The 21,664-nt window shown below is 44.3% G+C and overlaps 2 protein-coding genes across 2 annotated transcripts in view; one reads left to right on the top strand and one right to left on the bottom strand.

The window, feature by feature from the left end:
* The window catches only part of EPHX1 (epoxide hydrolase 1, microsomal (xenobiotic)), a 24,998-nt gene extending 6,133 nt beyond the window's left edge, over positions 1 to 18,865 (top strand). The window contains exons 3-8 of the mRNA XM_006871135.1: positions 12,251 to 12,478; positions 12,876 to 13,005; positions 13,489 to 13,697; positions 15,863 to 15,971; positions 17,702 to 17,827; positions 18,664 to 18,865. Coding sequence (XP_006871197.1) covers positions 12,251 to 12,478; positions 12,876 to 13,005; positions 13,489 to 13,697; positions 15,863 to 15,971; positions 17,702 to 17,827; positions 18,664 to 18,865 — 1,004 coding nt within the window. The remainder of the gene's footprint in view (positions 1 to 12,250; positions 12,479 to 12,875; positions 13,006 to 13,488; positions 13,698 to 15,862; positions 15,972 to 17,701; positions 17,828 to 18,663) is intronic.
* Positions 18,866 to 20,624: 1,759 nt separating this feature from the next.
* Positions 20,625 to 21,664, bottom strand: part of TMEM63A (transmembrane protein 63A) — a 43,620-nt gene continuing 42,580 nt past the window's right edge. The window contains 1 exon segment of the mRNA XM_006871134.1: positions 20,625 to 20,789. Coding sequence (XP_006871196.1) covers positions 20,625 to 20,789 — 165 coding nt within the window.

The following is a 21,664-nucleotide window of genomic DNA, read 5'->3' as shown; positions in this document are numbered from 1 at the left end:
CCCCCCCCATACTCCCCAGGTCTTCAGCACACAGTCGCTCTCCCTCTCTGGATCTAAAGACCCCAGCTGCTCCATCACTCCACGTCATCATCTCTGCCTCCATTTCAGGTATCACTGCTTCTCTGAGTAGGGTACAGCATTGTCTTTGTGGACTATGTTATGCCATCTGGCCTTGGTGTCCAACTCTTTTCAACAACATAAACGGCGGCTAGACATGTGGACCTCACCAGATGGAACACATAGGAATCAAGTCGACTACATCTGTGGAAAGAGATGTCATCAGCCAAAATAAGGCTAGGAGCCAACTATGGAACCAGACCATCAATTGCTCATTTGCAAGTTTGGGTTGAAATTGAAGAAAATTAAAACAGGTCCAGAAAAGCCAAAGTATGACCTTACATATTTGTCACCTGAATTTAGAGACCATCTCAAGAAGACTAGACACTAATGACTAGAGATCAGAGGAGTTGTGGGATGACATCAAGAACATCATACATGTAGAAAGCATTAAAAAGATAGGAAAGAAAATACCAAAATGATGTCAAAAAAGATTCTGAAACTTGCTCTTGAGTGTACATAAGCTATAGCAACTGGAAGAAATGATGAAAAGCTGACCAGAACATTTTAAAGGGCAGCTTAAGAAGACAAAGTAAAGTATTTATAATGAAATGTGTAAAGGCCTAGAGCTAGAACACTGAAAGAGAAGAATATGCTTAGCATTTTTCAAGCTTAAAGATATGAAGGTAAAATGCAAGCCTTGACTTAAAATGCTGAAGTATTCTATGAGAAAAATATTGAGTGATGCAGGAAACATCAAAAGGAGATGAAAGGAGTACACAGTCACTGTACAAAATAATAATTGGTTGATGTTAAACTATATCAATAGGTAACATATAGTCAAGAATCAGTAGTATTGAAGGAAGAAGTTCAAGAAGAATTGAAGGCATTTGGAGTAAAGGCTCCAGGAATTGACAGACTACAAATTGAAATGGTTTTGACAAATTGATGCAGCCCTGGAGGTGCTCACATGTCTTTGCCAAGAAATTTGTAAGACAGCTACATGAACAACTGATTGGAAGAGATCCTTGTTTGTGCCCATTCCAAAGAAAGGTGATCCTATGGAATGTGGAAATCATCTAACAATATCATAAATATTACATGCAAGCAAATTTTTGTTGAAGATAATCAAATGCTTGCAGCAGTAGATCAAAAGAGAGTTGCCTGAAATTCAAGCTAGATTCAGAGGAGGATGTAGAATGAGGGATATCATTGCTGACATCAAATGGATCTTGGCTGAAAGCAGGGAATGATATTGTAAATGTATTGATTCCAGAACACTTGACTGTGCTCATGAGGAACCTGTAAATAAACCAAAAGGCAGTTGTTAGAACAGAACAAGGAGATGCTGAGTGGTTTAAAATCAGGAAAGGTGTACATCAGAATTGTATCCTTTTCATCATACTTCTTCAATCTGTATGTTGAGCAGATAATCTGAGAAGCTGGATCATACGAAGAACAAGGCATCAGGATTGGAGAAAGACTCATCAACTCCTTTCAATATGCAGATGAGACAACCTTGCTTGCTGGAAATGAAAAATGAAGGGGACTTGAAGTACTTACTGGTGAAGATCAAAGACCATAGCCTTCAATATGGATTGCACCTCAAGGTAAAGAAAATGAAAATCCTCACAACTAGCTCAATAAATAACATCCTGATAAATGAAGAAAATATTGAAGATGTCAAAGATTTCATGTTACTTAACGTCACAATCAATGCTTATTGAAGCAGCTGTCAAGAAAACAAATGAATTACTGCATTAGGCAAATCTGCTGCAAAAGAATCAATGCATTTAAATTATGTTGTTGGTGAAGAATATTTAAAGTACTGTTGTTGTTAAGTGCCATCGAGTCGGTTCTGACTCATAGTGACCCTGTATAGGGTTTCCAAGGAGCTGCTGGTAAACTTGAACCACCGATCTTGCGGTTCAAACCAACCTTGCAGTCTAGCGCATTAACCTGCAGTGCCATACCAGGACTCCACTGAAAGTACTATGGACTTCCTAAAGAACAAACAAATCTGCCCTGGAAGAAGTGCAGTCAGAAGCTCTTTAGAAGCCCAGATGGCGAGACTTAGTCTCACGTACTTTGGACTCACTATCAGGAGGGACCAGTTCCTGGAAAGGGCATCATGCTTGGTAAAGTAGACGGTCAGAGAAAAAGAGGAAGATGCCCAATGAGTTGGATTGACACAGTGGCTGCAAGAGTGGGCTCCCACATAACAATTGTGGGGGTGGCATAGTATTAGACAGTGTTTCATTCTGTTGTTCATACGGTTACGAGTCGAAAGTGACTCAATAGCACCTAGCAGCAGCAACAGCAGTGTCCGTTAGGATTGGACACACCATCGTATTTACCTTTGTGCCCTTTAACTCTTGTGCTTCTCCTAGTATCTTCCTTTGACTTCATTATTATATATTCCCTTTCCCTTATCCCATGTTAATATGTGTCTACCCTTCCTTCCCACTCCTGATAACCTTCAAAGAATGTTTCTTTCACAATTAGTCATGATAATGATTACTCAACATTGAATAAGAATCTTATCCCCATCTCAAACAATGTCGAGACTACTACTACAGTAGTAGTCCTAAAGTTCTGGAGCCCTCGTGTGGCGCTGTGGGTTAATGCACTGGAATGGAAAGTTGGTTTGAACTGCAGTGTTGGTAGTTCAAGTACACCATCCACTCCTTGGAAACCCTATACAGGGTCACTATGGGTCTGTTCCATAAACCTTCACTCAATTCACAAAATTTTTTTTTTTTAAATTGCTCAGTGAAACTTGCCTGGCCTTTTTCTCATCAGTGCAGTTTTCATAAAACTTCTCATAATTTGCACCATGATCATCTTATGTACACTGAGAATGCCTATTAAGATGATCCATTTGGCATCCAAAAAAACAATCATCATAAACTTCTGAATTAACCACTGCCTTGAATTTAACTGGTCAAGTTGGACCTTATTTTTGAAAGCATCCTAACAAGACGAAGACAAGTGTGTTACTGAGAGAGCTTGTATGCAGCCATCCACTGTTTGCAGAAACATGTTGTTTGGAATAAACCTGTGCAGGTATAAGCTGTAACCCTAATAGCACGACTAGTTAACATATCCTCATATATTCATGTCTTACTTCTTACTTCTCTGATATACACCTAGGTGTGGAATTGCTGGATCACATGCTATTTCTATTTCCAGTTTTTAAATGAACTTCACCATACCATTTTTCACAGTGACTGTACTATTTTACAATCCCACCAGCAGGGTATGAGGGTTCTAGCATTTGCTCTTTTCTGTTTTTTTTTGTTTTTTGTTTTTTTTTTTAAAAAAAACAAACTTTCCTACTAATACTGGTGTGAGATGATATCTTATTGCTGTTTTGATTTGTTCGTATCTCTCTAATGGCTAATGATTTGCAAGCATTTCTTCATGTGTTTGCTGATCACCTGAATCTCTTCTTTGGTGAAGTGTCTATTCATGTTCTCTGCCCATTTTTAAATGAATTTTTTTTGTTGTTTTTTATTGCTGTGTTGATGTCTTCAATTTTTATATTCATTTTTAAGACTTGATCTGATATGTCCTTGCCAAACATTTTTTCCTAATTTGTAGATCCTCTTTTTATTCTTTTGTGAAATATTTTGGTACATATAAATGTTTAATTTTAGGAGGTCCCAGTTATCTAGTTTGTCTTATGTTTGTACATTAGATATATTTGGTAGTGTATCTATCTGTGTCATATATTAGGGCCCCTACATTTGCCCTTATATTTCCTTTGATGGTTTTATAGTACTAGGCTTTACATTTAGTTGTCTTGAGTTTGTTTTTATATATGGTAAGAGATACATAATCTGTTTTATTTTTCTGCAAATGGATATCCAGTTTTGCCAGAACCATTTGTTAGACTTTTTCTTCCCCATCTAATGAATGTCAAAGATGAGTTGTCCTTGGATGGATTTGCTTCTGTGTTCTCAATTTTGTTCCATTTGTCATTTGTCCAGTTGTCTGTTTCATGTGTGCTTCATTGTACCAGTTACCAGGCTGTTCTGATCACCATGACTTTGTAGTAGGTCTTGAGATCCAGAAGTGAGAGGCCTGTGCTTCCTGTTTTCATTCTACCCGCCTTCTCATCTCTGTGGAGACTAAGACTTCCAATACAGTACTGAAGTGGAGTGGTGATAAAGGGCATCCTTGCCTGGTTTTGTTTACAAAAGGAATGTTTTCAGTCTCTCTGTTGAGAATAATGTTGGCCAACTGGGTTTTTTACACGCCTTTAATTATGTTTATTAATTTCCCTTCTATTCCAATTTGCTGAGTGTTTGTTTTTTTTTTTGTTTTTTTTGAATCAAGAATGAGTTGTTGGATTTTGTCAAGTAGTGCCTTTTCTGCATCAATTGATAACGATTATGTGGTTCTTTTCCTTTGTTTTATTTATGAGGTGGGTTATTTTGATTGTTTTTCTAATATTAATCCATCCTTACATTGTTGTTAAGTTTCCTCAGGGTTGCTATGGGTCAGAACCGACTGAACGGCACTTTAACAACAACAACACTATTATTGTAGTTTCTTTGTTTTTTCAATTTTGTTGAATTTTGATTTATGTATTTTGAGTCTCTTTCATTGGGTGCATAGATATTTATTATGGTTATATCCTTTCGTTGGATTGACCCTTTTATCATTATATAATTAATATCCTTTCTTGTCTTTTTGCTAGTTTTTGCCTTACAGTCTGTTTTATCAGGAATTGATATTTCTCTTGTTCTTTTATTGGTTCCCATTTGCTTGATATGTTTTTCCATCTTTTGACTTTTAGCTTATTTTGTTGTGTCCCTATCTAAGGTTGTTTTTTGTAGGCACCATATTGATGAGTTATGTTTTCTTACCCATTTTGTTACTCTGTCTCTTGACTGGTACATTTAATCTCTTTACATTCACTGTAATTATCATTAGCTATGCGTAGTGGTTACGAATCGGGCTGCGAACCTTAAGGTCAGCGGTTCGAAATTACCAGCCGCTCCACGGGAGAAAGATGAGGCTTTCTACTCCCGTAAAGATTTACACCCTCGGAAACCCTGTACAGGGTCGCTATGGGTCGGAACCAACTCGATGACACTTAACAACAACAATAACAACAAATGAATTCACTAGTGTCATTTTGCTCTTTGTTGTTTGTTGTGGTGTACTGTGGTATCGATGATTTCTTTGTTCCATATATTTTTCTGTGTTGAGTTAATTTTGTTAATGAAGTTTTCTTGTGATATTAGGGTAGTTTTCATCCAACAAATCTTTAACAATTTTCTCAGTGCTTTTTTAATTTTTCTTTTGTCTCTTCTTGTTCTGGAAGTCTAATCATAAGTAAGTTATTTCTCTTGATGGTGTCTCACATAACCCTTAGGCTTTCCTCATTTCTGATTTTGGTTCTTTTTTTCTGGTTGTTTCACTAATGGATTAATATTAAGAGATTTGCCTTCCATTTTGCTAATTCTATCTGCCTTAGGCTAGGTTCTCTAAGAACCAAAACTGGTGAAACATATATGTATGTGTGTGTGTATGTATAATATGACTCACAGTTGTAGAGGTAGGAGAGTCCCAAGTCCGTGTCAGATGAACCAAGATTGGTAGGCAGATCCGAGAGGCAGACAGGCAGGCAACCAATAGAGCAGGCCACTGGCTCAAGTCCAAAAGAACCAGAGATTGGAGAACAACCCAGATACTAGATCCAGCCCCAACAGAAAGTGAGTAATATTTGCTTGAAAGCAGGCCATACCCCCAATGAAAAATCCTTTCAGTTGATTGACTGCTCATAGCCAATCATCATAGAGTTAAATACAAAGTATTAGATCTCACAAAGGGGTAACCACATCTCAGCTGCCAAACCACTGGGAATCCTGGCCCAGTCAAATTGACACAAATCCTTAACTGTTACACTGCCTTTCATTAATTCAGTTCTACTCCTTTGCCCTTTAATGCAGTGGTTACAAATCGGGCTGCTAACCCTCTGAAGGTAGGCAGTTTGAAACTACCAGCTGTTCCTCAGGAGAAAGAAGAGGCGTTCAGCTCCCATAAAGATTTACAGCCTCGGAAACCCTGTACAGGGTAGCTATGAGTCGGAACTGACTCCATGGTACTTAACAGTAACAATGACTCCTTTGCCCTTTAATGCATTATCTATTTCTGAAATTTTAGTGTTAATCTTCTGGATTTCTATTTACTGTATAACTTAATTTTCCCTTTATTTTGTCAGTTTGTTTTTGTATTGCTTTCCCGAATTCTTTTAGAGATTTACCTGTTTTCTTTGATTATTTTTTTTCCTGTGGTTTGCGTAATCTTTCTTAATCTGCTGAGAGTACTTAAGTATAAATCTTCTAAATTCCTTATGAGATAATTCCAATAGCATTTCTTCCTTCAGAAGATTATCTAGAGTCTTCTGCAACAACAGCTGGGCTCAGGTTCAGCATGACCCAGTGACCCTTCAACACATCTCCTTTGTTGGGCCTTTACTGTGGGGCCGTGCAAGAAGACCTCTCTCTATTTGCTGCCATTCTCCTCTTTCATTGATTGACTTTTTCACAGTCTTCTCTGGCCCTGCTTCTGACACCTGTGGTCCTGGCTGCTTGGGCTCATCCTGGGTGCCAATGGTCTCACCATCGACGTCTCTATTCCTGCCACTTCTTAGCTCATTCTACGATGAGTTTCTAATTTTAATCAATGCCCTGGGCGTCCCACTGCAGGATTTCTGTCTCTCTTTCGCTGGGAATTTTAGAGCTTGAAGGGACTTTAGAGGGCACTGGGTAGCTCCAGCCCCAGTATATCCAGCATGGAGGTGAAGATTCAGGGTCAGATTTTGGGTGTCTAGACTTCTAACATGTCTCATTTTACTTCAGCCCATGACTTTTCTCTGGGTTCAGCCTTCTGGCTGTGAAGGGAACCCTTTTCTCACACTTTCACCCTATCACCAACCAGGCCCAGCTCTGCTCTCCCTGAGTCCACTCAGGTCCTAGTTTCTGATGCAGCAACTTCAGCTACTGGTTTCTCCAACCTAGAGTAAAACATGGGAGAGAACATTTCCTTCTCAAATGGAAAGAGGGGCAAGCAGGGTAAATTAGGAGGTGTGGGGTTTCATTTTTTTATTTTTTTTAATATATAATAAATGCACAAGGTATAGAAATCAAAGTATACAGTGAAAAGGAAGTCTCCTCTCCCTCCTGCTCCAACCACCAGATATTTCCCCCGAGAGACAGCATCTGTTTTTCTCGTAGATGCTTTCAGGGATGGTCCATGCATTCTTAGACATGTGTGTGTGTGTGTGTGTGTGCACACTTCTAATTTCAAATTCAAATCATAATGTAGAATTTGAATTAAAAATAACCTCACATCATGCAGTGTGTTTCAAAGGATATAAGATACCTACTAAAATAAACTTTTGAATAAAAGAAAATTTAGCAACATAGGATACTCAGGAGATATTGTTAAGTGAGAAAAAATAAGGTTCTAAAATAGAATATATGTAAGGTTCTATTTTTATTAAAAGAAAACTCTATTCTGTAAGTTTTTGGTTTTTTATTTAAATCTGAACTGTGACAAATAAATGTAGTGTGGAATCCTGGATGGGGTCCCAGAACAGAAAAGGGGCATTAGGGAAAAATAAGGAAACCTGAAACAAGTATGGACTGTAGTTAATAATGTTGTTGTTGTTATGTGTCATTGCGCCTCATAACAACTCTGTATTGAATTTCCGAGGAGCAACTGGTGGGTTTGAACTGTTGACCTTGTAGTTCACAGTCCAGCACTGATCCTACATTATAGTCCATACTTTATTCAGATTTGCTATATGGAAATATATACATGGACTATAATTATTGAGGGGTCCTGGTATGGCACTGTAAGATAAGCACTGAACCACAAGGTCGGTTTGAACTGCAAGGTTGGCTGTTCAAACTCACCAGCTGCTCCTGTGGAAACCCTATACAGGATCTCTATGTGTTGGAACCAACTGTACACTTAACAACAATGGCAACATAGTTAATGATAGTGTATCATTGTTGGCTCATTAATTGTAACAGAGTACCATACTGATGTAAGATGTTACTAATAGAAGAAGTTACCCCCATTACTGTGGAGTCCATTCCGTCTTATAGTAACCTTATAGGACTTGCCCAGAGGGTTTCCAAGGCTGCATTCTTGATGGAAGCTGACTGCCTCATCTTTCTCCCAGGGAGCAGCTGGTGGATCAGAACCTCTGACCTTTTGGTTAACAGCCTGGTGCTTAACCACTGTACCACTAGGGCTCCTTCCAGGAGAAGTTGTTGTTATCAAGGGCAGTTGAGTAGGAGAAGCTAGATGTAAGACTCTGGGAACTCAGTGTACTAGCTTTGTAACTTTTTTATAAATCTAAAAATATACAATAAAGGTGGTTATTAAAAAAGACCGGATGGGCAGCACAATGTTCTTTTCAGGCAGCAGAATTACAGGAGATATTTTTTCCCCTTTGGTGGATCTCTTTTCTGAGTTCTCTAAAGCAAACACATATTCTTTGTACAATGAATTGACAATGCGACATCACAGAAGCATTACGTAGACCACATTGCCAACTCCAGTTATGTCAGCCACCCTGACTGTGTTTGCCCTGTCATGGGGGAGGGGGGTGAGGTGGGCTTGGGGGGTAGGGGGATACTGTTTAGCACGGGGCTGCACTCTGTAGAGACATAGAGTCTCAAAGAGACATTGGAGGAGACTCGAATCCACTTCCTTAGCTGGGACAGTGATTCCAAATTTCCTGCACTCTTTAAAAAAAAAAAAAAAAAGTTAAGCTTTTAATATGTGTTCATTGTAGAAAAACTAGTAAATACATATAACACACAGAAGAAAATGAAAACAGTTGAGATTCTACTGCTCAGAGAAAACCGTCTTATGTTTTCAGAGTTTACCAGAAATGTACAATTCACATATACTATATATAGATATGTGACTGTTTATAAAACACATGAACCATACAATGTATTATAGCTAAGTAACTTGCTTTTATCCCTTAGCAATGTGTAGTGTGCTGTTTTCTATGTTAAATAACTTTACATCTAATCTATGTTGTTGTCTTAAGTAACTGTATTATGTTCTGTTGTGGTGGTGTTATTGGGCCTTCAACTCAATTCCAACTCAGCCCTGCATAGGGTTTCTGAGAAGTGATTAGTGGGTTTGAACTGCCGACCTTTCCGTTAACAGTCTAGTGCTTATCCTACAGTGCTACGCCAGGACTATATTTTATTGTACTATTAGACCATAAAGGAGCTCTGGTAGTATAGTGGTTACGAATTGGTTTGCTAACCTCAGGGTCAGCAGTTCGAAACTACCAGCGGTTCCGCGGGAGAAAGATGAGGCTTTCTGCTCCCATAAAGATTTACAGCCTCAGAAACCCTGTACAGGGTCACTATGAGTTGGAAGTGACTCCACAGCACATAGCCACCACCACCACCATTAGACCACAGTCTGTTTAATTAGCTATTGCTGCATATATAGAGTTCTTCCCAATTTTTTAAAATTATTAAAGTGGTGTTCATGGAGCCCTGTGTGAAGCAGAACTGTTCTGGGCTCTGGGAATGCTGAGGTATCAAACAGGCCTGGCCCTGCCATCATGGGCTCACATTCTAAATGGGGAAATAGCTGGTAAATAATTACACGAGTTGATATGCTATATGGTACTCCCAAACCCAAAACCATTGCCATCAAGTCAATTCTGACTCATTATGACCTCATTTTATATAGGGTCGCTATGGGTGGAGCCAACTTAATGACACTTAAGAACAGCAGCAGAAATAGGGTTTCCAAGACTGTAAATCTTTATGGAAACAGCACTGTCAGTCTCCTGAGGAGTAGCTAGTAGTTTCGAACTGCTGACCTTGTGGTTAGCAGCCCAATGCCTAACTCACAGCACCAGCAGGGCTGCTATGCTGTATGCCAGGTAGTGATAAATGTTACAGAGAAGCATGAAGCAGGGGAGGAAGTAAGGGAGCCTGAAAGGAGGGAGCACGAACAGGGAAAGCCTTACCAAGGTGCCTCCTGTGCAGAGACCCGAGGAAGTTCTGCTCTCTGTGGGAAAGCTGTTCACCTGGAGGAAATAGCAGGTGCAAAGGCCCTGAAGCATGAGTGTGCCTGTGGTGTCCTGGAAGAGTGATCGAGGCTGGGAGGTAGGAGGAACTGAGCCTTGAGGGGTAGTTGGGAGCCAGGTCCTGGAGGGCTTTGAGAGTGAGGACTTCGACTTCTATTCGAGGGAGATGGGGGCCAGGATCAGCTACGTATGTCTATGGAACCAATGGAAATGAAAATTCAGGATGCCTGGTTCAAAAATTAAGAACTTTAACAGGGTGACAGCAGAGCATTAAACCAAGTACAGGGCTCTTCTGTGAAGGTGGCCTTGCAGGATGTTGCCATGGAAGGTTCGGAACAGAGGAGTGGTGTGATCTGACATGTTTTTACAGGATTGCCCTAGTTACTTTGTAAGAACTACAGTGAGTATGAAGACACAATGAACAGAACATGGTTATAAACAATATGCAGCTTTTCACATATCCTAGAAATCAATTTTGATTATAAATGACATATGTTGTCGTGTCCCGTAAAGTTGATTCCAGCTCTCAGTGATCCTGTAAGACACAGTAGAACTCTGAGGGGTTTCCTAGACTGAGATTTTTATGGGAGCAGATCACTGGGTCTTTTCTCCAATGATGTTGTTGGTGCATTAGAACCTCTGGCTTTTAGCTTGGCAGCCAAGCGCTTAACCATTGTGCCACTATGATTTCTTAAAGGGCACATGCAAGGGTCTTCAAAAAATTTGTGGGAAAATGGAAATAAAAGATAATGGGATGTTTCCACAGATTTTTGAAGCCCCCTTGTACATAAATACACATTTTAAGGATATTGATATGTTGTTGTTATTGTTAAGTACCATAGAGTCGGTTCTGACTCACAGTGACCCTTCACAGGGTTTCCGAGGCTGTAAATCTTTACAGGAGCAAAAAGCCTCATCTTTCTCCCGCGGAAGAGCTGGTAGTTGCGAATTTCCGACCTTGAGGTTTAGCAGCCCGATTTGTATAGTTATTGCCAAATTGTTTGCCAAAAAGATACTGTTAAAGGATGATGGGAGTCCACTCAGTCTCTGAGCTGGAAAAACCAAAGCTGAATGTACTGCTTCTTCTAGGAAGGAAGAGCCATGCCAGTCAGCCCCACCTCTCTGAGCAGAGCAGACTGATGTTGTGTGGGGTTTGAGGGAAGTGTGGACTTCAGAGACAGGCAGGTGATATTCTCAGGTGTAGGAAGGGGTATCAGCATCTGTAGAAATAGAGCTACTGGGGCGTCGAGTTGATGGAATGGGACTCAGAGGCCTGTTCTTTATTGACATGAACCATGTTTAAACTTGTTTACTTCTGATTTGTACTTTCATCATTTACATACAAGTATCCATTTCCCCAAAGACCTGACAACACTGGGTAGTACCTTTCTGTTGTTATTATTGTCAGTGTAATGGGTGGGAAAAACAATAAGATCTTGTTTTAATCTGCAGTTCTTAGAATATTAATTGGTCTGCATACTAGTTTTCATTGGCCATTTTCTTTTTCTAATGAATTGCTTACTTGCCTGCTTTTCTAATGAGTGGTCATGTAGTTGATTGGTTTATGAGTACTTTTAAGAAGTAAGTTTGTTGATTGTCAGTGGCCCCTGGGGGTTACAAACGGGTTTGCTGGCGCTGTGGGTTAATACGCTGGATTGCAAAGTCGGTTTGAGCTACAAGGTCGGTGGTTCAAGCTCACCAGCCACTTCCTGGAAACCCTATACAGGGTCGCTATGGGTCGGAATCGACGCAGTGGCACTTAACACCAACAGCAACATCACTGGCTGAAAAGGTGGCTGTTCAGACCCACCTGCCTAGGGTGCAGAAGAAAGACTGATGATCTGCTTCTGCAAACCTGAAGGAGTTCAGTTTTACTCTAACACACGGAATTGCCTCAAGTTGGAATTGACTTAACGGGCTTGGTTTATATTCCTTGTCAGACTTGCTACAGGAAACTTTCCTCCTGTTAGTGCCTCTGAAACAGGAGAGCAGTACCTCCCTTGTGGATGGCAGCATGATACAAGTGTTGGCTGTTGTCTCCACGATTGACACCGGGTTGGGGGGTGTGCCATATCACCCTGATTGTGCTCTGTCCCTCAGGCTTGGACATCCACTTCATCCACGTGAAGCCTCCAAAGATGCCTGCAGGCCGTATCCCGAAACCCTTGATGTTGGTTCATGGCTGGCCCGGAACCTTCTATGAGTTTTATAAAATCATCCCTCTCTTGACCGACCCCAAGAGCCACGGCCTGAGTGACGAGCATGTATTTGAAGTCATCTGCCCTTCCATTCCAGGCTATGGCTTCTCAGAGGCATCTTCAAAGAAGGGTAAGGGCTTCTGGAGTCTGAGTGCCCACTCAGCCCTCACTCAATGTAGGGAAGATTCTCCCATCAGATACTTCTTTGGGAAAGAGGCTGAGGCAGGGCATCAGCTGGGACTGAGGATGCCGGGTGTGGGGGTAGCTCTTGAATTGAAGTGCAGAGGAAACGAGGCATTTCATTACACAAAGCTGAAGGGAGGGACCAGGCAGAGCACCTGTCATTGTGTGGTGCTGGCTTGGGGACCTTGATTCCGGTGTTCTCATGGCTTCTCTCATCTGAGCCCTACCCTTTGGACCCCAGGATTCCTTCTAGCCTTTGCAGGCCTGAGAACTTTAACAGGGCACTTGGAGACCACAAGGAGTGACCTCCCTGTGACTCTGTTCTCTTTACCCCTGACAACCAGGCTTAAATTCCGTGGCCACTGCCAGGATCTTTTATAAGCTGATGCTGCGACTGGACTTTCAGGAGTTCTATGTTCAAGGTGGAGACTGGGGCTCCCTGATCTGCACCAACATAGCCCAGATGGTGCCCAGGTGAGACTCACTGTCAGGTATGGTGGTGGTGGTGGGGGGCCGGGATGTGCTTCTAAGAGGTGGTCCTTTGTGCAGTGCTGTCCAGTGGACACTGTGTCTGAACCATGGACCCTCCCTTACCCAGGCAGGGATGCTGTGGGTCCAAGGGAGAGGTGGCCCTCTGTCTTTCAGCTGTATCTGGGCCACTTTGACCTGGGTCCTTCCTCCACGTAATACAACACAGGACTAGTGACTGTGTCAGCGACCCAGGCTGAGGAGAAGGCAAGTGAGGATTTGGGCCTTTCTGAAAGGTCAAGCACTAGAAGAATCCTGACAAGAATGTTCTAGAAGTTCTGTATCTTTCCAAACTCCCTCCTACAATCTCCTGTGGCTGTTCCAAAGGGACAGGGGAGGAAGTGGACAGGCACAGTGCTCCTCAGTTTGTGGCCCGTTCCTTGTGGTCTGTTTTCATCCCTGACCTTGCTGTACTCTCTCTGCCCTCAGCCACGTGAAAGGCCTGCATTTAAACATGGCCTTCGTTATGAAAAATTCCTTCTTCCTGACTCTTATGCTGGGACGACGTTTCCAGGGATTTTTGGGCTGCACTGAGACAGACATAGAGCGTTTGTTCCCCTTCAAGGAGAAGGTCTTAAACAGCATAGTGAGGGAGAGCGGCTACATGCACATCCAGTCCACAAAGCCGGACACTGTGGGTGAGTATTCACAAGGTGGCTGCAACTGGCCCTTCCTGGAACACAGACATAAATTGCTCTGTGTCCATTCCATTCAATAAGGAACACGACTGGGGAGCCCCATTGTCCACCTGCACACTGCTCCCAGGGTTGGAAACATTTTGGAGGGAACTCCAAGTCCTTTGGACCCTTGAACTGTATTTTTTCATAGAAGCAAATTTACAATGGTCATCAAATTCCCACTCCAAAGCCAACTATTTAGCTGATTAAGTATTCATGGCGGCTTTGATCCCTGGCCACCCCAATCTTTGAACCTGAGTCCTTTGTTAGGAAACAGAGGGATGGGGAGAGGAAACAGCCTGGGGCCTGGGCAGTTCTGAGACTGTGGGGTGGATCCTCAGCAGAAAAAAAAAAGGGGGGGGGGAGGTGCCTCTTGGCCCCTGGGAGGAAGTTGTGACAAAAGGGAGGACTCAGAAACCATTTCTGTCACCAGGGTTCTGTTAAAGCATGATTCTTTTGTAAAAGGTAAACCCTGGCTCTCATACAACGACAAAATGAGTAAGCTTACAGATTTTATTTAGCTAATTAATTAAATGAACTTATAAAATTAAAAACTGGTTCAAAAGCAATTAGGAACACTGAAGTCAATTTGTTAATAGATCCAAAGCTGGTCAAAATCCACAGGGTCATCAGACTCAATTATATCTCTACTGCACAAATTTCATCTGCTTCTCTATGAACCAGAATCCTCTGCATTACTGTAGGTTTTCTGTAATTTATGAGGCGTCCAACAGCTGAATGACAAGGGAAGATGATGGGGCTCCAGTAGAACCAGATAACCCCAAAGGGGGTCCATTAGGAAACTCAGAATCCACTGAGAGAAATCCTTTTGCCCACTTCAAAACTTTTTACAATTGTCAAGACAGTCTTAGGTTCACATATATGATGCAACCTGTAATAATAATTGTACTGTATAAAACTACTGAAAAAGCATTTTTTCCTATTATGAAAGTAATCCATATTAATTGTAAAAAGATTGAAAAATGCAAAAACAAGTATTACAAAACTGAAAAGACAGTCACCTCTAACCTCCCTCCCTTCCCAGCCATCTCTCTTCCTGAACTTCAAAAGAACATTTTGGCTGGTGAATTTTCATAAATGGAAACATGACCCAAACAATCCCAGAAGCCCTCCGGTGCTCTCTCCCAGGCACACTTCCCTCACTAGATGAACCATTCTCCCAATTTTTAACAGATAGGTTGTTTTTATTTATTTGTATATTCATGTAATGGAATTAGAGTATCCATTCTTTTGAGTGTAGCGTCTTTTGCTTAATATTATGTTTGTGAGATTTACCTATGTTGTTCCCCAGACATTTTTAGTGACTGCGTGCTATTTTAGCTTATGGATATATTTGTTTGTTTACTGTAAACATATTTAACAAAACAGCTTCCATCTTAACATTTTCACCTGTGTAGTTCGGTGTCAAGCCCTAGTGTGGTACTGTGGGTACTGCAAAGTTGTTTGAACTACAAAGTCGGTGGTTCAAGCTCACCAGCTGCTCTTTGGAAACCCTATACAGGGTCGGAATTGATGCGATGGCACTTCACAACAAGAATAGTGTCATTAATTATATTCCCCATGAAACTCAACCATTACCACTACCTGTTTCCAAAAATTTCCATCCCCCTTAACAGAAGCTCAGTGTCCCCTAAGCAGTGAGTTCCCCTTTCTACTTCCCTCCCGGTCACCTCTGCTAATCACTGGTCAGTATCAGTACTTATTTTTAACTGATACCCTACTTTTGGACTTTTAGGTTCTCAGTTGCTGACAATTATAGCAAATAGACCCCAAAAAACCCCAAAACCCTTTTCAAAAATAACATTCCTAAGTATTTATTTGGGCCTCACACAACCCAGAGATATAGAGCCTCCGGTGTGAAGGAGGTTGCCTGTGTGATGTGACTCCCATGAAGTGGTGGGATGCTATGAGCCCTCTGTATTAGATGAGGGTGTCAAGGCTGAGGGTGAAGGAAGTGAAGTTGATGAACACCCCAAGACTTAGGGCAAATCAAACCTGGCTTCCTGTCCATGACCCACTATGTAGGGGCCAGTGCCCCCCACTCAGTCCTGAGTAGACCTCCTGGCTCCTAAGCTTGAGTCCTTCCTGTGTTCCTTTCCACCCAGGCTGTGCTCTGAATGACTCCCCTGTGGGGCTGGCTGCCTATATTTTGGAGAAGTTTTCCACCTGGACCAATTCGGATTTCCGAAACCTGGAAGATGGAGGCTTGGAAAGGTGAGACCCTCACGTGCCCCTGCCATCAGACCCCTTGCCAGCAGTCACTTTCTTTACCTGTTTATCTCCTGTTATCTCAACTCTGGTTGCTTTATCTGGCTGGGGAGGTGGGATGGGGGATGTTAACAAGTTCCATTTTTTGATTGACTCCCCATCCCTAGCCCCACTGAGCCTTATGGCTGCAGAAGCTGAGGCACAGAGAGAACTGCTTTTCCAAGCCCCACAGCGGGCTGTCAGGAATAGGGTGTAGGACTTGTGTTGCCCATGCTCTGTTCACTAAGCAGCCATCTCCTGGGGTCCAGGAGTCCCCAGGGCAGTGAGTGCCCTTCTAGAGTCTGGATCTCTCCTTTCTGAACCCTCTGGGGCTGGCATCATGGCCACAAGTACAGGTCACCTCCTCCAAGAAGACTCTCCTGACTTTTCCCTTTGTCCAGAATTTGTCCTTGTCTCTGTCCTTGCCTTTCCCCCAGCCAGTCAGTACAACCAGTGGCTTATTCTTGGTCTCCCTGCTGGGTCACATGCTCCAGCCAGACTCATTTTTGGATTCGCAATACTTAGCTTAAGGGCCTGGCACACAGTTGGTGCTCAAAAGGTACTTCTTAGCAAGTGAATACTACAGTACTTGCTTAAAAAGCTGTTTGAACTGCAAGGTCGGTGGTTCAAGCTCGCCAGCTGCTCCTTCCTTGGAAACCCTATGGGGTGCTATGGGTCGGAATCGACTCAACGGTACTTCACAACTTGCTTAAAAGAGGTAAATTTCAAGGATGCCAGCAGAACTGGCTGTTATTATTAAGTGCTGTGGAGTCTGTTCCAACTCATAGCAACTGTGTGTAGGGTTTCCAACGTTTTAAATCTTTGCACAAGCAGAAAGTCTCATCTTTCTCTCAAGCAGCTGGCAGGCTTGAACAGCAGACCTTGTGGTTTGCAGTCTGGTGCTTATTGTATGGAGCCACTGTGCTCCTCAAACAGGCTGTTAATGGACATGAATTTTGTATAGTGCTTTTACTTTAGAATTTTATACATTCTTGCCAAGTACTTTAACCCTGTTTTTGCGAGAAGAGAAACTGAGACACAAAGTCCCAGTGTTCCATAGTGACTGGACTGAGGCCAGACACGGGTCCCTAGATGTTTGGGCCTTTCTGTCCTTTGCGTCTAGCAATGCTGGGTCCTGAGGAAGAGAGAAGCCAGGCCTCATTACTGCTCCCAGGAATCCAGAGTCCAGGCAGCCTCCATTAAATGCCCCAAATCCCATAGGGTTCAGAGAGTAGAGATTCATTGCCCTAGAAAAATCTGCAAACAGGCCTTTGTGGAGGGCAGGGTTGGAGAGACCTATTATGAGGACAGTCATGGGAGTAGATAGGGGTGACATTGTTACTAAGCATGAGTCCTGGGCCCAAAGTGCCTAGATACGAATTCTGGATTCTCTGCTTATCAGTTAAATGGAGGTAATAATAGTGCCTATGTCCAATAGGTTTCTGAGAAGAATAAATGAATTGATCTGTGTAAAGAGCTTAGAACAATGCCTGCCTCTCAGGTTCTAAGCACTCTGCATTACAGTAGCTTAGAGACCTGGGGTAGGTTCTGAACCTGCATGATATGGGAAGGATAGCATCCGTTTGGCAGCATTGTCTGGAAGATAAAACCCCATGAGCATAGTGTCTGTGTTGGAGCTCCCATAGGTCCCACAGTTGTAACTGGTACTGAGTGGGGCTTCCTTTTCTGCTTCCCAGGAAGTTCTCCCTGGATGACCTGCTGACCAACATCATGCTCTACTGGACAACTGGGACCATCGTCTCCTCCCAGCGCTTCTACAAGGAGAACTTGGGGCAGGGCATAAACGTCCACAAGCATGAACAGTGAGCACAGTTGGAGCCTGGAGCGGGTGGAGTGAGGGTGGAACCTGCAAGGCAGGGAGCAGGGGAAACCAGTCTAGACCTCAAAGAGAAGCATTTGGTGGGGGAGGAAAGTACAGCCTGACCCAGCTCCTGCCTGGGTGTACACTGAGAACACTATTTAAAGAAGTCAGGGTGTTTGTAGAAATCCTTGGGCCTTTCCAATTGGCTCCTCGAGGGTACCTGACCCCAGATGTCCTTAGGGTTCCTCTATGGTCAGGATGCTAACCTAAGGGGGCACTGATGGCCTGGGATGTCTCCAGTGCCCTGTTAGGCCAACTATCTTCCAAATCTCAAGGAAATCTAGGAGACAGTAAAGGGAAGGGGGCACAGAGGTGTGGAGCTGGAGGCTGGCCCACCCTTACTTTCAGCTGAATTCTCTGTCCCTCTTCCCAGAAAAAAGGAGGGTCCTTCAAACAAACCCACTTCAGTGGAGTTGATTCTGAATCACAGCGACACTATAGGACATGGAGGAACTGCTCCTTAAAGCAGACTATGAGTCATGGGAGAAACAGTCTCCAGGAACAGCAATGGGATCGAACCACCCACCTGTGGTTAGCAGCACACTGCTCAACCCACTAGCCACCAGGGCTCCTCCAGGGCCCTAACTGTGTTGGAATTAATGGGGTGGGGTGGGAGAAGCAATTAAAGCCTGCATCTAATCTTTTCTTTAGGCTTTAAAAGCCGGTTTGGGTTGGGGAGCTCACTCTCTTTCAGAGGCCTCTGGCCCCTCTTGCTCTGGGAAAGGGAGGGTGGGACTAATCTTGCCCTCAGCAGGATCTCTTGCCTTCCCCCCCAAGGATGAAGGTCCATGTGCCAACGGGCTTTGCTGCCTTCCCTTGCGAGTTACTGCACGCCCCGGAAAAGGTGGTGAGATCCAAGTTCCCCAAACTGCTCTCCTATTCCTACATGCCCCGTGGAGGCCACTTTGCTGCCTTTGAGGAACCAGAACTGCTTGCCCAGGACATCCGCAAGTTTGTGGGGCTGGTGGAGCGGCAGTGAATCCTGGGGGACACACAGTCACCCCTGAACCCTTGCTGCTACCTTTCCCTTTTATAGGAAGCCCCCAAAATCCAAACACTAGCTCCTTTTGAAGCAGCCCCAGCCTCCCTCCCTGTTCTCTAGGAGTGAAGTGGGCAGGGAAGAGAAGGTTCCTTAATGCCCCTTTCCTAAGGGATGAGTTTGTGTCCTTCCCCTGCTCATGCTGGGCCCTCATGCTTACCCCCTTACTATTCTCCCCCACGTGGTGAGAATGTGGCTTTGATAATAAATAATAAACGTAAAATAAGTTTACATTGGAGTGACTTGCGAGGGGCTGGCAGGTCTGCAGCCTGCATTGGGAAGGCCCCCCCCCGCCCCTCCCGGGTAACAGAAGACCTGCTGGGCTGTAACTGAGGTCACACTGCTGCTAGGACCTCTGGTGTAAAAGGCTGAGCCCTCCACCTACTCCCAGTGTGTGGTCCAACTTGTGGGCAGGAGCAGTGAATCCCAGGGAGTGCCAAGGACAAGTCAGTAGGGAGAGTTAAGAGGAGATACAGCTATTAGAATAGAAGGGCCTCCCATTTGGGGCCTCATCCCCTAAACCCTGGCACAGCCAGGTGAGTGGTAGAGGAGGAGAGTAGAGCCCCGTGGCCCTGAGGCTCCAGAAGCCTGGGGAAGCACGGGTCCACCTCTAAAACACAGACTTGGGCGTCTAGCGCCACCTGGAGGGAGGAAGTGTCTCAGACACATCTCCAAATCCTAGATCCTACAGGACGAAAGGCAAAGGGTTCTGGGTTTCCTGCAGGGGGCACTCACTGCTCAAGAGCCAGGTACAGCTCTGTACCCAGCTCAGACACGTTCTCTGCCTCCTCTTTTCCCCTGGGGTGGAATCCAGCCCCATGCCAGTCCAAGCTGTCCCCCTCCATTGAGGAGTACAGACAGATGACAATGAGGGCTGAACCCCAACCCCTCTGCCCCAAAAAGGCAGGAAGAGGCTGTGTCTGAGCATTCTGCCCAAATGGGCACTAATTTATTAGTGATCTTCATTGTCCCTGCCTGACCCAGCTCGAGCTGGCAACACCGTACAAAAACCCAGACACAAGGATGCCATCGCGGGATGCGAAGGTGTATGTATGCACAGCTGACTAGAGCCTGCTGCAGCCAGCACAGTCCCATTCCCTTCCTGCTCCCCACAGCTGACTCCTGGGAACATCTAACTTCAAGAGGCCATCTGTGCCAGAGTACAAGGCCCCCATCTCAGACCCTGGACTGTTGCAGGCTCTGGCTACCATGGGGTGTGTGTACAGAGTGGAGAACATTTGGGTATTCAGAAGGGAGAAGGTCTCCACTGGTTACATTTCTCCCTATGACCCTCTACAGTCACTAGGGATAATGGTTCTGAGGGTCAAAATTCCAACACATGATCTGGGCTGAAAACCACTGGGAAACTCATTCCAGCTAGGATCTGGAAGCTGGTGCCAGAGGAGAAGACCTGGAAAACGTGCAGGCCTCGGGGAAGCAGGTGAAGTGGGAGGACTGTGAGTTATACCCCTCACTATTGCCGGTACCAGAAAAATAACCCACCGGTCCTAATGGGCATTCTACTGAGTCTAGGGCCTGAGCCCCTGGCCTTCCTGGGTGCACCTTTCAAGACCAAAAGAGCTTGAAATGGTGGAGAGAAGTCCTGAGCTTGGTTGAGGTCAGAGCCAAGCTGCTTCTGCTCCTGTGTCTCCTCCTCATCACCTGGCTGCAGAGTTTGGTCCCGCGGGGCAGCCCGCCTTCAGGCTTCTTGGTCATCAGCAGCCACACTGTCCGAAGGGCTGTAGGCCAATCACTGTCCTGGGAGAGTCTCGCTGATGTTGCGAATGGCACCATAGGTCTGCTGCTGTGGGGACAAAGCTGTCTTTTCTGAGGCCAGGCTGTTCAGAATCCGGGGCACGTAAGGCTGCCAGAAAATGGGGAGTCAGTGCGTGGATGGGGTGGGCATGACATTCTGTAACCATCCCTATCTGCTACCCATTTATCCTTTTCCTTCCAGTAAGACTGTCACACTGATCATAAAAGACACCCAATGAAATCACAGTAGAGACGTAGAAGTCAGGGCCTCAATATGCCAGCTGTGGAACTTGTTAGCAGCCAGAGCAAATGCAAAACCACAACAATTACCCAGATCTCATTTCCACAGAACAGAGAGCAATCCTGTTTCTCAGCCCTGGATCCTAAGGAGCTTTTCTCTTTATATGTGGGAAACCAGTCTATGCAGGGGGCATCCTCTCTAGGGAGGCCAACTTAGAGACAGCCAATTGAGCTCAGTTGCTGAACAAACTTGTGGATTCCCTCCAATCCCATGCTCAGAGCCCTGTTCCCCTCCTCCCAGAGCCCAGCTGAGAAGTGAGGGATGGCCTTGTCCACCTGTCCTATTTACTCCCATCTGGTGGGCACAACAAGCTTTCTGAGGACGTACTCTGTGGGGCTTGATGATGGACAGCTATTGATAAGGCTTGACACCTGGAAAGCACCCCTGTTGATGACGCTGGCCCAAGTATAGCAGCTCTGTTTTCCTTGCCCAGCTCCACCCTATGAACAGGGCCCCAAGGCTGGAAACAGAGAGCCCTAGAAGGACTGAAGTCCTGGTCTTTCTAACATGGTCCCTTCCTTTTAAGCTGGTGCTTGGCTACCTCTTGGGGCCTAGCAGAGACTCTCACCCAGGCAGGGGCAAATGAGTGACTGCTAAAGTTGCATCACACCATAGGGTCTTACAGTGTTGCTAACTCACCACACATCACATATGCAGCAAAGGAAAGTGAACAGGGAGCTGAA

Source organism: Chrysochloris asiatica, unplaced genomic scaffold, assembly GCF_000296735.1.
Source record: "Chrysochloris asiatica unplaced genomic scaffold, ChrAsi1.0 scaffold00161, whole genome shotgun sequence".
NCBI lineage: Eukaryota > Metazoa > Chordata > Mammalia > Afrosoricida > Chrysochloridae > Chrysochloris > Chrysochloris asiatica.
The sequence above is the reverse complement of the archived record's forward strand: the minus strand, read 5'-3'. Positions and strand labels throughout refer to the sequence as shown.